The 16,548-nt window shown below is 40.1% G+C and overlaps 1 protein-coding gene across 1 annotated transcript in view; it reads right to left on the reverse strand.

Moving 5' to 3' along the window:
• lrba (LPS responsive beige-like anchor protein) overlaps nt 1–16,548 on the reverse strand; it is a gene marked incomplete at its 5' end in the record, with an annotated part of 190,396 nt that overhangs the window by 13,810 nt on the left and 160,038 nt on the right. Inside the window, 5 exon segments of the mRNA XM_035660012.1 lie at nt 1,981–2,136; nt 3,863–3,928; nt 5,480–5,657; nt 7,951–8,040; nt 14,152–14,319. Of these exon segments, the coding sequence (XP_035515905.1) occupies nt 1,981–2,136; nt 3,863–3,928; nt 5,480–5,657; nt 7,951–8,040; nt 14,152–14,319 (658 nt within the window).

Raw genomic sequence — 16,548 nt, forward strand, 5'->3', positions numbered from 1 at the left:
TATGAAACTGGGCAGGTCACTGAGTAAACTTCCAAAGAAGAACAGAGACATGAAAGATGTAAAATGTTTGACATCTTTATAAACGTTGAAAATAAGTAATGATGGCTGCAGCAATAATGGCTACCATGCAACTCACTCGACACACACTTGCATGCACACGGACAAATTAAATTGGATGTGTGTGCACGCAGGCTATGTGATTTTGTGCACGTGTACCAATCACGTCTTGTAATTGATAAAATCCCTCAGTTCTTTAACCTGGGGGCTTTAGGGACCTCAGTGGCAGCTGTTGAGCGTGTACGATTAACGTGTGTTTCATCAGTCGACACGCCTGGTGCAGTCAACAAGAGAGCTATCTCATGTCCTCTCACTCCACATCCCTTTCCCTCGACACTCCTAATCAAAGAGCAGGAGGCATGGCATACATGAATCTGATCGTGAGTCCTGTTGTATAAGATGTGAGAGGCTCTCTGAATGGGGCTGGGGAGAAGAGTTGAGGAGCGAGGTACAGAGATGAAGCTTGAGACAGTTTCATTTAGGACCCCTGACCTGATGCCATCTGTGCGTGTATGTGTGGTGTGTGTGTGTGCGTGCGTATGTGCGTGCGTGTAAAAATGTCTGCATTGCATGCACGTATAAGTAGCAAGACCGTGGTATTCAGGCATGTACAATGTCAAGAGTATATTCAAGTTAAGATATATAAAGAGAAATTAAGATTAAAATTGATTAAAATAAACAAAATCTCAAGATATACAGAAGAAGAACTGCACTAAATTTAAAAACAACCTGACACAATGGGTTAAAACCTGAAAACAAATTATTGTGCTACAAGAATATCAAAAAGAAATAATTCAGTTCAACTGACTTTAGGGATATTAGTCTAAAATGAATTGTTGACAGCACACATGTCTTGAACTGGCAAAAAATAAGAAGAGAAAATAAAGAGAGCCCCAAGCACTGTAGCAAGTATGTGTCAATTTGTAACAATTCCACTGGTACAGCTACAAAACAATGCAGCACAGTGCAGAAAAGCAGATCACTCCATCTGTGTTATAACAAACAGCTGAGACTGTATTGTTTAAAGGCTAAAGGCTACTAGCGACTGCGATGTTCATTGCACTCCACAATACAAAATGTTGTACAAACTAAAATCAGTATGTTTTTCTTAGAGCCTCACTAGCAGTTGGACTAAAAATGAATAGTTTGTCCTGAGGATGGAGCTAGAGGAAAGGCCATTGGGTTTATTAACATTATCTCTTTAATAGCATGAATGTGTTCATCAAATTTAATGGCAATCTGATTATTTGCTTATGAGACTTATGTTCAGAGTAGACATTTTGACTTGTAGAAAGAGGGAAGATCATGTTATAGTGTCTAATAAAGAGTTCATCATCAGGGTGCTATGAATATGTTCAGTAAATGTAATGGTAATGTGCCCATTACATTTTGATATTAGTGGGTAAATTTAAAAGCATTTCCTGATATGGTTCATGATGTTGGTGCCATTATGTGCATACAGCGAGTTAGAGATTTGTCTAAAAATGTATAAAATTGCTCCCTGTTCCAACTGAAAAGTGTTGTGTGTTTGCACTTTACAAGCTGAACATACGTGTCAAAAGTAGTATTTAAATTACAAGTGTTCAACAATTGCATTTAGGTCTTTGTCGGGTGACAGTGATCTGATGCCAAGAGTTTAGTGGCAGAGAAAATGTGCATGTTAAGACTGCAAACATGGTTTACCCAAATTATATAGGAAGATATGGTTAACTAAATGGCTGCCTTATTTTACAAAATATGAAGTCACACATTTACAGCATGTAAATCTCGGTCTAGGTTACTGTGTGTTTGGGACAAAATTGTGAAGATATGATATGGTATATCTTAAATACTGTGTTTCTAAAGTTGACACAAAACAGCTTTTTGTGATCCTAATCAAATGCAGCCTAAGGGTGGAGGAAGCGTGCTATGAGTATATAATACCTGAGTCCGTAGAGTAAACCCGGAAGCTCTTGTCCCAGAAGCCACACAGCAGGATGAAGCGGTTGTCGGCTGTGATGACGAAACACTGCGAGCTGATCTGAATGCTTTGATCCAGCAGGTCTGAGATCTGACGACGATGACTGCCCACGTTACTGGCTGGAGAGGAGAGGAATAAAAATTTAATGAGCATATAAAATAAAATGACAGGTTGGAAATGTACAGATGTAGACAGAAATATTAAATCCATTTACATATATCTATTTTCAGAGCTCAAACTCTAATGCACCTCCATTTAAGTATCAGTCCACCGTGCAAAGAAGATTTGTGAGAGAATACATAAAACATCCTGGAGGTTAAGTTTACAGGACTTCACATTTTCCGTGAGAGTCTAAGAATCTAGTCTGAGTAATGACAGAGGGTGCACAGTTTTCACAAAATATGCACACCACTCAAGTCACAACACACACTGCAAATTCATCTTAGTTGTGTAATTTAGCCAATGATTGGTTAGAGAGCAAATTTATTGACATTCTCTCTTCCGTAAGTGGTTTCTTTTTTCTTTTCTAGAGAGATATGTCCATTGTGAAGTATTTCTTATTTGGTGGGGTCGCACGCACTGGAGAACAGGTGTCGGAGAAGATTGTCTAGCATGGAAACTGATAAAGTCCAGTATACCTGCTACAAGTAATATTTCAACCCATTTTTAACATTTCCCAAAGCCACAGTTGGCTCAACACTCATCCTCAATTTACTGTGTTTAGCTCAGACTCCTCCTGGAATGCAAACAGTGTAAATATATTACTGACAAGTGCAAAAATCCCCTCTACCTCCCCCGAAACACACACACACACACACACACACACACACACCCCAAACACAAAAATATATTATTTAGTACATTATTTATGCTTTAGTGTTAGAAATAACGACAAAATGTGAGATGGGGAGAAAGCAACAATGTCAAGTGATAAAATAAAACACAAATATTAAAGATTTAAAAGGATAAAATTAGCCTGAAAAGTGTGCTTCCAGTGACAAATAACACACACCCACTATAAAGCTCTCATAAAAATATGCACTGAATGTATAAATACTGATTCTGCCTGAACAAAGGGGAATACTGTACGTGCAGATAAAGATGAATATGTGAGACTTAACTCTGGTTATTTTCAGGAGTCAAGTGAAAAAATAAAACGTGTGGAAATGGTCTGGTGAGACTGAGACTGACCACAACATTCACAGAGAAAGAACAGCCCCCGTTGCAGATGTGCGTGAGATTGTGAGAGGCTGCAGGGAAGCGACGGAGGCGAAGGCGGGAGCAGATAGAAGTGGCTCTTCTCTCCCTGCTCCACCAGTGCATCCCATACATCACTGTAGCTTGGCACTCTTCTCCTGCTCATCAACAAGTCGTGAAGGATGAGAGGCGCCCATATTGTCCTGACAGCCGTCCGTAGTGCATTCTCAATCACACATTATTACCACATTCATATTCATTTCCATTGACACGCGTCCTTTCCCTCCGCTCAAATTAAACCAAAGAGGATGCAGAAGGGGAGGGAGGGAAGGGACGATGGGGAGGGAGAAAGAGGGGGAGTTGATGATGAAATGCCGGCCTAGGCCACAGCTCATTGCATTCCAATTTGCATGCAAATGGTTTAGTGTGAGAGCAGGGCCTATATCATGAGGAGTGAACTGGGGCAGAGGCTGAGAAACAACTCTAATCTACTGTCCAGGGACGCGGCGCTGTAGACTGCCATGAGTCACCAAGATGCCAAAACGATCCATACACAAATCCACACGGGGAAAAAAAATCATTTCATGCATATATGAGCTCACACTTTGTAAAGAATACGCATGTGTGTGGACTCTTTTGACAGCATACCTATCAGTGGGTCAATTTCCACAGGAAGTTGGTACTGCTGGTCCTGCACCGTTGAGCTCTGATGACCTGACAGAGAAGAAGACAGATTGGATTAATATTGTAATCATGTGGCCTTGTGAAGTAGATGCTGGCTTTCAGTTCATTATAGCACAAAATTATAACCATAAAGTCACAGTGTCACCTGCTGGCCCAAGAGTTCTACTGCAAATTAGACATCATTTATGTCAAAAAGCTAGCAAGGCCATAGAGAATATGATTCTTTACGCTGACTATACGCTACAGAATGCATTGCTTTGCTCGACCAAGTCACTTTAGCTAGAAACAGCTGTCATATTTTCATAAAGTGATTTAAAACACAGTAATAAAAGACTGTATTCAAGTGTAAAAGCAGGACATAAATGCATACATACATAGAAGATATTTTGCCAATGATTGAATGCTGCTCACATAGTTTGATATAGGGCTTCAACTCCTATTAGCAATTTTAATTATCAATCAATTATTATTGTGTTTTTATTAACGAATTAATTGTTGTGACTATAAAAGGTCTGAAATATGTCACAATCACAATCTCCCAGAGCCTAAGTTGGCGTCTTCAAATTGCCTGTTGTCTGAAAAACCCAGATATTCATACAATGGTATCACACATAGAAAAGTAGCAAATCCTCACAGTAGCAAATATTTTGCATTCTTTTTAATCTATGTGACTCATCTGAGTAGGTCTGCAACTAACCACTATACTCATTAAGGATTCATCTGACAATTATTTTTGTGATTAACTTTTTAGTCTCTTCGCATTGCTCATGTTGTCAGATCAACAGTGCAAAACCAAATAATATTCAATTTACAAAGATATTAAAGAAAGGAATCCAATCTAAAATTTGAAAGGCTGACTTAGACCAAGGTGCTGATTAACTATGTGCATTGTTCATTAGCTGCCTGCATCCTGTTGAAAAGATTTTTCATGTTTTTATTTTTTAACTGCTCTAGAAGCCACATGGAGACTCCAGTAAATCCATGCAATTAATGATCTACTTCTGAACAGCACACATCTTGTTTATTATACCAGCTCACTAAACCAATTAGGTTAATCAGTCTGGTCTGTGGTCCGCATGGATAAGGTTGTATTCTACTGAAAACCAATCAGTCTTCATCCTCATAAATTCCAAGATATCAAATTTAATGTTTCTTCCAGGGGTAGGATGGATGTTGAGTAAATAAGGTGTTGCAAAGTGAGAGGCTGATGTATGGAGGTGGACGTGAGACCTAATGCTGGCTGCTGCATGTGTCACATTTGATACTGCTATCCAGTAGACACAGTCAACTGTCTCCCAAATCAACGTCTATCCTATAGAGACGAGACGGGTCAATTCTTGGCTCAGATAAATTAGACACTCAGAGAGAAATGAACCGAGGACATATGAAAATGATTCTGTGGAAGCAAATGATTGTCTTTACCTGCTTAAAATACCCGTGAGGTAAATCTGATGCGAAAATTACAGTAGCATGAAATCGCAGAACAAATACTTTCAATTAAACACACCTTTTAGATAGCACAAAGACAATAATGTGAATTCACACACAAACATAGGAGTGGATGGAACACAAATCTCTCACCTGTCAAACCGTGCCACTTGTTGACAGCAAAGAGGCGGTTTGCAGTGACGGTGATGATGGCAGCAGATGTTAGACCCGGTTGGGTGTTGGCCGCCACATGGGTCACAGGAGAGTTGGATGGGAACTTCAGCACCATGATAACATCCTGCTGCATCTGCTCAGTGAACATCATTGGGGTCTGCAGGAGAAGATACTGTTCAGGCCCCCAGGATGGACAACGCGATGCAGCGAAGACAGGGAAAAGAGCCAAGATATGGAGTGGCAGACGAAGAGTGAAACAAAAAGACAAGTGAAGCAGCCACGGTCGGTGTTAGCAAGGACAAAAACAGAGGGAGAGGGGGGAAAAAGAAGGACAGAGAGAAAGTTAGGAAGCTTGAGCAGGATAGCAGCAATTAAGCAGTACAGGTAAGAATAAGAGTTAGGTAAAAGTTAGATAAAAGTCTGTAAAAGTACGGAAAAGAGATGCAGGAAAACTAGGAATGGAAAGAATCTCAAAGAGGAAAAGCATAATCAGCATTTTAGGCAAGGCATTCTGTTAAGTCCCCATTCACTCAAAGATGTATGCAGAACGTACGTGCAGAGTTCAACACTAGAAGCCGGTTTTCAAATTCATCTGCTGAAAGAGGAAAGTTTGTCTACGCTCATCTTGAAATCTGAGTTCAACGTGTACCTACAAGAATGATTTTGTGACATCTTAACCAGTTTGGAAGCCAATCGTTGTCCAACATTCAACTTAAAGCCTCCAGAGTAAAAATACTGAGAATGTACTTTTCTGTGAAGTGGAAATCATCGTGTCCAGCTGCTTTGAAATCAAAAATATTCATAGATTCCTTTTTGCCTCATTTTGACAGGATAGCTCAAGGTGGCCAGGAAAGGGGAGAGTGAGAGAGAAAGAGAGGGGATGAGATGCAGCAAAGGGCCACAGATTGGACTCAAACCCATGGCTGCTGCAGCTAGGACTCAGGTATATGGGGCTTACATGGAATTAAGACTGACTTCAGACATATGCATTATATCTACATATATACAGCATGTGAAATGTTTTACATTATTTGAAATTCATGTCATTTTTCTGAGTGGGACTGCAACTAACTTTTATATTTATTATCAATTATCTTTCATGATCAATTGATTGTTTATTCTATGAAATGTTACCCCATCTGTTTTGTCTGATCAATAATCCAAGCACCAAAAATATGTAACTTACAATGATATCAAAAAGAAAAGAAGCAAATTCTTGATAAATGATAAATCAGAAAAAGGTTTTTGTTTTACTGATGTTCACAAGAAGTAGAAAATATAAATGAACTTAAATTGCATTAGATTAAACCTGTTTAAGATATCTATGCAGTCATAACAAAAAAGTGATTCCATCAGACTGTATTCTTGGTTAGACAGGAGCTTATACAGAGTGTCTGTACTAAGCAGCTCTAACACAGAGCCATTTTCTTCCTTGCGTGTAAAGAAGAGGAACATCAGTGTTAACATCAGGAATAGACCTGAGTAAATCCGGTGTGTCTGACAGCTAACCAGACGCACTGACAGTATCATTACCACCGGCATGGGCAGATGCCGACACTCTGACAACACACTCACATGAGGGCGGATGGAGAGCAAGTAGAGAGCAAGAACACGTAAAAAAGCAAAGAGAACAGGGTGTTCTGAAGGAATATGGAGGGGAGCAGAGGGTTAGAAATGTGTTTGAATAATGGTGTCTGAATATTATGTTTGAAAACTATATATGGCGGAGTAAAAATAAAAAACATTTGATAGGAATTTGCCCGTAAGGGAGGCAGATTCAAAGGCTGAGTTTGTGTCTGTGTGTGCATGTGTGCGCTGGGTGGTGGTCTACAGCCAGCTGTCAGCGCCACAGGGACACCACACTAATAGGGACTCATGGGGCCTTGGTCCATCACAAGCAGGCACACTGACTGCACTCCTTGGCCCTTAAAAAGCCGTCACTTCAGGACTGCTGTTCATTTCTCTCCTTTGCTGAGTTCCTCTGCTTCCAGCTCAGGTAGAAAATCTGGCTCAGACCCAGGTTTCCAGCACAAAGCTGTGCCTTTCCCCAGCATACCTCTTACTAAACACACATGCACACAAATGCTTGTGATCTTTCCCTTTCACACACACCTCTCTAATGATGAGAGAGGAGATGCTTTCAAACCCAAGACTTTATTTTCCCACAGTTGTAGATGGATAAAGAGACGACAGGAGGTAAATGAAGGATAAAAAGAGTGAGTCAAAAATTAAAAAGAAGAGTTATATGAAGCAAAGCAGAGCGCTAGTATCAGTGCACACCAGAAGTCAGAGGCACCATTAAACAGACAGAAGAATGGTTGATACTGTAGCTCAGTTGGCTACTGACCCATATTATATCATAGTATTTTCAGAGTGAAGGATTACTGGTATAGTGGTTTGTGTGTGTTTCTGAGATGATCTGTTTACATGTACGTGTGTGCATCACTCACCACTTGCATGGCCGAGCTTCGGGGTGGGTGTGGCTCAATGAGCAACTGACAGGGGGTCTGTCCAAAACTCCTAATTTGAGACTCCACAGCCTGAGAGAAAAAAAGAGAGAGGGGAAGAGATGGTAAAGGAAAAAAAGGAAGGTTATTCTTTCACTGTTGTGCCTCAGAATTTGAAAAGCAAATTTAAGTTGTATAACAGTATCACATTGATTGAAAACCCTGTAAATAGATAATGGTATTAAAGAGATAGATAGCTCAGAAACTGTAAAATAAAAACCTGGTTTCTTACCCCATATCGTATTGTATCATATATCTTATGATATCATAATGCTCAACTATCCAAGATGACCGTCTCCAAAAAAGGAAACGAAGAGACAAATACAAAAGCCAATATAGCATGGAAAAAAGGCTTCCATTTGTGTTCATGCACACATCATACATACTTCCTCACTGTCTGACAAACACACACCAATTTATCCTCCACAACCACACACAGAATCAGAGGAGGGCCGGGCCGGGCGGGCTGGTAGGCTGGTTAGGTGGTGTTAATGAAGAGGTATAGGACCATAAATGTCAGAGCAGACGCCGGCCGAACAGCCTCTGGACATCATCACACAGCTCACTGTCAGGCCAACTAGCACGGGATTGAACACACCCACAGCACTGTACAGATGCACCGGCCTACACAAACACATTTAATCATTTAATCACAATACCATATCATACCATAAGGACTAACAACTAACCTATTCAATATTTTTTCAGCATGTAACATGGTGGAAAATAACCATTGCATCTTCACAGACCAAAATGCTTGTTATGTCCGACCAACAGTTCAAAACCCAATGGTATTCGGTTTTTAAAGACAGAAATAAAACTGAAGAAATGAGCAAATGCTAACATTTGAGAAGCTGGGACCAGAAAATTCACACAAGAAAATAGCAAATCATAAAATCTATCAATGTAAACAAAATGAAGAAAAACCCTCAAACAAAATACAGAAAACAAAAACAATACAAGATAAGTGTCAGTGGGAATTTGGATAACAACATTAAGCAGAAACTGCAAAGAGAAAGAAAATCTATTATACAGTATGATAGATGGTTTATAAAAGGGACAGGCAGAGAGAAAGTGGCCAACACAAAATTATGACAGACCCGTCAGTATGTTGGTGTGCACTGTGACTGGCTGTGTGGGAGTGACAGCTTGTGTGTGTAGGCTGAGACGTTTGAGCCTGACTTGGCGAGGCCTGTGAGAATGAGCTCATGGTTGAGGCCTGCATATGGTATTTCCATGAGAAAAAGGTTGGGAAGTTAGTCTGCTCATATCCATTGTCTGAAACAAACCAGAGACCATAGAGGCGTAGAAAAGGAGCGATCTCAACTGTCTATTACAAGGTTTCATCTGCTATTTACTGCCAAGAATCATGCACCGAAAAATTCTACATACAGTATTTCTATGCGAATGTAGAACTAAGACACCAAGGAGATGATATGCATCTCACCCTCTCTCTTTACAGTCAGTAGACTTTCTTTACGCTGTTAGTTTTGCACTTTCCTCTTGCTTTCCCTGTCTATACCTTCAACAATGTTTCTGTCTTTTAGAGCAGAATAACCGGCTTAAGTCATCCTCTGTATAAAATGGTGTAAATTTAACACTGGCTTTCATGATACATGATAAAAGGCTAGATAAAACAGAAAAGGATGGTGCATCTCATGCATAATAAACTGGATTGAATGTCAATATTTCACAGTGTGATATGTTGCAAAAATGCAACCACTTAAATGAACCAGTGGGGCTTGATACTGGCTCAACAGATTGCAAACTTATAGAACAGAGTTTAAAATTGTTTCCTTGTTAGCAGGAATGTCTGGGGTTTCATATTCAAGCCAAATCTGCATTTAATGTACATTGACCTAAACACATGCATGTGTGAGAGCATACTAGTTCTGAAAGAGATGCTTCTATGATATTGTAAGTATTGTCGGTATATTGAGGTCTAGCGGGTAACATTTAAGAGGATCTATTGGCAGAAATGAAATATAACATATATGGGTAACAGGTATGTTTTCAATAGTTTATAATTAGCTGAAAATAATAGGCTGACTCCACGGGTTGCCTCCTTTGAGTCAATTACGTTTAACTGCCACATCTCTACAGTAGCCCAGAATGGACAAACAAAACACTTGTTCTAAATAGGGCAATTTCCATTTTTTGCAGCCACTGTAGATTCTCCATTGTGCTTAGAAAGGTAGGGTGTAGCGAGTGAGCTGCAACTGAAACTACACTGCTAGATGCTACTTGATACTGTACACTAGTCCTTTAAGACTGGTGTGTTGTTAAATAAAATATCATTGTAAATTCAATGATATAAAAAGATCAACACACCTTTGCACATGACCTCATTATCGATTATGACAGAGAATCGTAACATTTTCCATCTCATCCACAGTTAGTCTGTTAGCAAGAGGACATCAGTGCATCATTCAAGGTCAAAGTGCCTCCCCTCTCCTCTGCAAATCGGGCGGAGCATTTTGCTAAAGCTAATGTGAGGAAGACAGTTCTCAAAGCCACTCGACCTATCTTCATTAAGTTTAGCTCTGACATTTATGAGGCTGTGGAACGCTGAAAGGTGGCTGAGTCTAGGTCAGCATGTCCTATCCCTATATGCCAATGCAATGCTCAGGTGATTATACGAGGGGCCATCCAAAAGGCCAATCTCTTTTGGGGGCACTGGCCCATGTCTGATGAAGGTTTTCTATATTCTATACATTTAAATTGCTGAGACGCCCTCGACTCAGATGTCCCAGCCCGCCCTTTGATTTACTCAGCCACATGACAAGATGGATCTCCATGTAAAACATGCTGCATTTATGCAAAACGAACCAACAACACTCCTTGAATAGGATAAAAAGAATAACTGCAATGGCCTTGTATTGTTGACAAACAGCATGTCGGGATTCTCCATCTTTCACTTTAGATGTCCATACTCTTAAATTATATTAAATACAGTGAAGGGCATATTGTCCAGAGAAAATAAACCAGTGGGCCTTGTGTTTGGTGAGGGACTTTGGCTGACTGTCAAATCAAGTTCACTCGCGTGGGTATATTTCCTCGTCTTCTGCCGAATTACGCAAACGCTGTACAATTCAGACGGAGCTCTGTGTTTTGTCGCTGGTGTGAGAGGCTGTGGGATTTTTCCATAATCACATGTGAAAGAGGGGAAGCCCTGTACAACGATGAGAAGGCAAGGGTGTGTTTCTCTTTATACACTGAGAGGCAACACAGATGTGCATGCATGGGTGCACACACGTACACATAAATGGATCTGCACACACAGTTCTCTCAGAGAGCGAGGAGGTAAGTTTTGACTTGCGGCGGAGGCAGGACAGGAAGTAATCATGGTTTTGAAAAACACAGCAGTGGTCTCCACAGCATTCCCTAATCTGTGCTGAGATATTCCAAACTCTCTCCCAGAACAAAAATGTACACATAAACAGACAACCGTGTGCATTTATGCTGATGAGCACACATAAATATACAAAGGTATACACATGCCAATGGATGCATGTATACATACACATGTGTATGTACAAACATATCAAGGTATGATCCATCCAAATCGCTCAAGTGTGTGTGTGGTTAAGTTGGGGCGGTTGGGAGTTAACGGCTGCCAAACAGCGTGGCAGGAATACAGAACTCTCTACCCCAATCTACTACCTTTTCCGTACCACATATAAACACACAAATGTACATGCGCACACAAACACACACAGACGTCTGTGACCCATCCCCCTGACAATGAACAGCCCCGGGGCCTGTCCTAATGCGGCCTGCCCTTGCCCAGACCACAGCTCAGGCTGAAACAGTTGTCACTCAGTAATGGCAGACTCTGGGGACATTTTCAGACCCAAAGCCCTCAGTCTCAAAGCTCCTGTAGCCCTCAGCCACCCCCAGCGCCCAGCCATGACGAGGCCCAGGCCTGGAACTCTGTTTCCACCTTCTGCACAGACAGGGCATGCTTCCTTCCGCACAAACACAGTTGAAGGAAAGCCTTGGCTGAGCTCACAGGTATAACACTGCTTTGGTTTATTTAACTAATTAAAGCGCTCAGACTAAGGTTTTTTTTTTTTTTTAAAGTAAAAGCCAGCAGCTTGGACTCCCTGCATCAGAGGGGTTGTGGGAGGAGAAAACAAACTCTTTTTTTCATCTCTAGGGAGTGAAACAAACTTTGCTGCTTTATTCATATTTACACATACTAATGAAATTATTAAATTTCCAACATCCTTACTATAATCTAATAATTCCGTATGACACTGCTATGTATAATGCTTTAAAAACCTCAATATGATATTCAATTAAACTGTGATCAAATTTATATAAACACATAAGACCCTTGACCTTATGTTTAGGGTAATAGGTTACTAACAGTTTATTTTGCAAAGGGAAAACAACTAAATTTTCTTTGATTTGTGCTGTAAAGCAATGCAGCAGATTTCCCATGAAATCTCACCTTGAGCAAATAATATAAACATTTATTATCTAAACACACCAATGGGGGTCTCCAATCTTTTTGTGTACTATATATATATATATATATATACTATTGTCAAACAAAACAATTATATTGACAGTATAATAAATGCTATACACCAAAACTATACTGAAATAAAGTCCATTTATTCAGAAGCATGCATATCCAAAAACTGCATTCCTGTAGTCATAAGCAGGGAGGCATGAGGCATTTTAATACCACTCAATTCAAATGCACCCCATCGTCACTGGAACAGCCTGGCAAAAATAGTGGTCTACCAGTGATCCAATTGTGTGGTTGTGTGTTAACCAGAAGAATGGGTAATGGGCTGAGAGTGGAAATGACCGGTGCACCCTGGTAATGAATCTGCATCTGAGTGTGTGTGTGTGTGTGTAGCTAAAGGCCAAAGCACATCTGGATGGGAATTAGGGTGAATGGGGTGATAAATCAGTTATCTACCCCTAGTGCCCATGATGCTCCAGTCACTGAGCATGAAGGGCAGCAGAACGGCAGCAGAACAGTGGAGGCAAAAGGCTGCTCACTCGCTTGATGTATACTCAACTCATCTCCATTTAGACCTCAAGGCTGTTAGGACCTTTGCTTAGAGGATAATTCTTTTTAATTTTATTACAACTTGGGTCTTATTTTTATTGTTTTGTGCATCATCTTTTGGTAATAACATTGTGACCCTATTATGTTTCTACTTGTATGGCTTATGGGGGAACCAGTCAAAATGTGGAAGGTGTCATTATTCTATATCTATTACACTGTGCATCAACATTTGCAGTATCAACATTTACTGCATAATAATATGTTAAAGCAAAAAAAGTTGTCCATTTCCACAAGATCAGATCATCGGACAGCTCACGTTTCTTGCCATCTTGTAGCAATGTTTCCAGACCCCAGCAATTACTTAGGTAAGTGAACTCTATCCATATCCAATTACAACTAAAACTATAAAAGTAAGAAACAAGCTGTAATAAACTGGAATTATCCTTTAGAAGAACCCCTGTACAAAAAAAACAGGATATATGCCACTTTTGGCCACACAACCTAGACGTCAAAAAGGCTGATGGGAGCAGGGTCAACTGGCCTGCTGCTGGCTAGCTGCCTTTTACAGCAGATTGGTGAAGTTGTCAGGCCGATGTTTGGCTGTGGGCAAGCTAGCTGTGTTTTTCTTTTCAGCACTGTGTTTTGTGTGGTTGCTTTCGGGCAGGCCAGTGTAGCTTGTGTGTGCAGCAGTTCAAAGTGAGGGGGATGAATAATGAATGAAAGCCAAGGAGGAGGCTTTAAGGCGTTAAAGTGGAACACTTGGTGGAGTGCTTTCAGAGATATCACACAGGGAAAAGGCTTTGCTCAGCAATACCTGCCAGTAGATTGTTAGCTTAGTTCCCCCATGCCATTCTACAACCAATTTAACATGGCTAATGGCATCAAAAATATCCCTGAAATACAGATGCAGTGAATGGACAGATGCTTTTATAATAAAGTCAGATTAAGCATCCATTTGAGAGTGCTAAGGCTCAAGTGTACTTACTGTAATATGGTATTTTCCCCTTACTCAGCATTATCTACCAAGGGAGTTAAATCAGTCCCGCAGTACATACAGTAAGTGTGTATTCAAATGTGTGTGTATATGTATGTACTGTATCATGTATCAGCCTCACCTCTCTGAGCATGGGGTCGCTGATGGAGCTGAGGTTGACTGCACCTTCGTAGGTCAGATAATAGAAAACATTGAGGGCTCTGGTGGCTTCTGGTCCCTGCTGCTTGTAACCAAAGATCAGATCGATCCACTGGTGGAGCTGGCAGGACACAAACTCGCTCTCTAGAGCCTGTAAATAGAGAGAGGACAGAGGATTATGAGTGTTGTAAATGTCAACAGATGCAGGCCATTTACACACCATACTCTTACCAAATGCTACTCCCCAAACATGTTTCTCATCCCATTACTGAACAGCAGTTATCACTAATGCCCCTCAAAGATGAATTCCTCTGAGAAAGCAGAATATCCTGCTAATTGTTCCTGCGACTGAATCTGCCAATGATTTCTATAATGAGCAAAAAGCACAGTAAATCCATATCTGATCATAAGGGAACATTGAAACATTAGAGAACTCTTGTAGTTCATTAGGGAGCCGTTTCAGCCTCTGTCTTTGTTCTTTTCGCTGCTTGTTGTGGGGGATAAGAGCACCGTGTTGCTCTTTTGCAGACGTCTCTGCATTGCCATAACACTGAGATACAAGCCGTTTTCCCTGCTCATTAGCCGGCAAAGGAGGGAAAAAACATTTATGGTTTCCTCATAAAAACAGGCAATTGCGTTAATTTGTGTAAAGCTGTCGGCTCACAAAAGCCCTCTAAACACGACCAAATTAGAATGAGGCAGCCCTTGATTGTCATTGCTGCCTTGTGTCACATTAATTTGTGACAAAACATTAGCCTGTGCTACACTTAAATGGCAATTTATATCATTTAAATTTTTACTGCAGAGACCGACGCATCCCTCACTTAAATGTGACTTTCTGACAGCTCATTCTGCATGTAATTCTTCCCCACTCTCTTAATTACAACTTTCAATCAAGGAGGAAAGCACGAGTATAAAGAGGACACTGTGCATGGTTGAGGTATGATGATGTTTTTACTGCAACTTGAGTATGGACTGGATTTTTGATACCGTCACAAATTCCATAATCTGAACTGATTAAAAGCTTAACAATTTAAAACACTGTGTGGATAATACGAGAATAGGAATCATTTACATTTGTTTTTAGAACTGAAACGCTCAGTGTGTGAGTGGAAATGTGGAGAAATATACAAACATAACTAGGGCTGAGTACTGTCAGTACATTGTTATCAACTAAAATGTGTCTGTAGGCCCATGTAAAAGGAGTGTAATTATACGCACATCATATGAAGGTACAAAGCCATTGGAGATCATTATTGATTTGTGTCAATAGCTTTCCATAGTCTCAACAATAATATAAAGGTATATTAGTGTTAATGTTAATAGAAAAATATGATTGTGTGGCAATTTTCTGTTTTAATATATTTTTGACGTGTTTGATCATGCCCAATATTTTAATGTTTCCTTTCATGTAACTATTGTTATAAATATTTAAGACATATTTTAAAATATTTAATGTATTATTGTATCTGCACTTCCACTCCTTGTTACTGATGTACGTTTACGTTTTTATTGTGTACTTTTTGAATTGTTAATTGTTTTGAGATTTGAGATTATCAGCGTATTGGTAGCTGTATATGGTTTTGGTAATCTGATGAAGACATGACTGGGATGTAAATATTATCCATCCAAGTATACTTGGCCAGGTGCTACTCTGTAGCACTAATCGGTGTATAGTGAAAGTTTATGGTTATTACACTCGTTGGTAATTTGAACAATGCCTCACTTAGATTCAATAACTGTTCTGAGAGTTGCAGAAATGAAAAAATTAGTAGATGGAGAGAGATCTGTCTAATCTTTTCCACTTTCTGTGAGTCACTTGACAACATTTTCTGTTGAGGACTAAACTATTGGGTAATGCTAAAAGAAAATTAAGCTTACATTTAGTATTAATATAAAACAGAACACCCCTGGAGTCTAAGACAGTCTAGACTCCATGTCTATCTGTCCTTCTGGCATCAGTGTATTCACAGAGTGTTAAGTGTGTTTAAAGGCTTGTGTCATAAGACAATCCTTTTTATTAATGTTACATTATATGCCAGAGAAACCTTTATTCAAACTCACTTTAATAGCAGGCAGAGTGGGGTTCAACGGTGCGTGTGTGTGTGGGGGTGTATGTGAGTGAGAGAGATCAGTTCATTATGCGCTAGGATTGACCTTTGACGGGCCCTGCTCCCCTGTTTCTAAAACTAAAGCTGGGCCTGATGGGCATTTAATGTGCACTGCAATCTACTGTCAATCAGCATGCAGAAACAAAGAGCAGCCATGTTATTGCAGCTCCCTCTCCAGAGGCCCGCCTTTATGGAAATCACTTGCATGTACCATTTGGAGAGAGAGAGAGACAGAATAAGTGAGAGTGTGTAGGTGTGTAGGGGTGTGT

The sequence above is a fragment of the Morone saxatilis genome, unplaced genomic scaffold (genome assembly GCF_004916995.1).
Source record: "Morone saxatilis isolate NCDOM2014 unplaced genomic scaffold, NCSU_SB_2.0 Contig17, whole genome shotgun sequence".
Classification (NCBI taxonomy): domain Eukaryota; kingdom Metazoa; phylum Chordata; class Actinopteri; family Moronidae; genus Morone; species Morone saxatilis.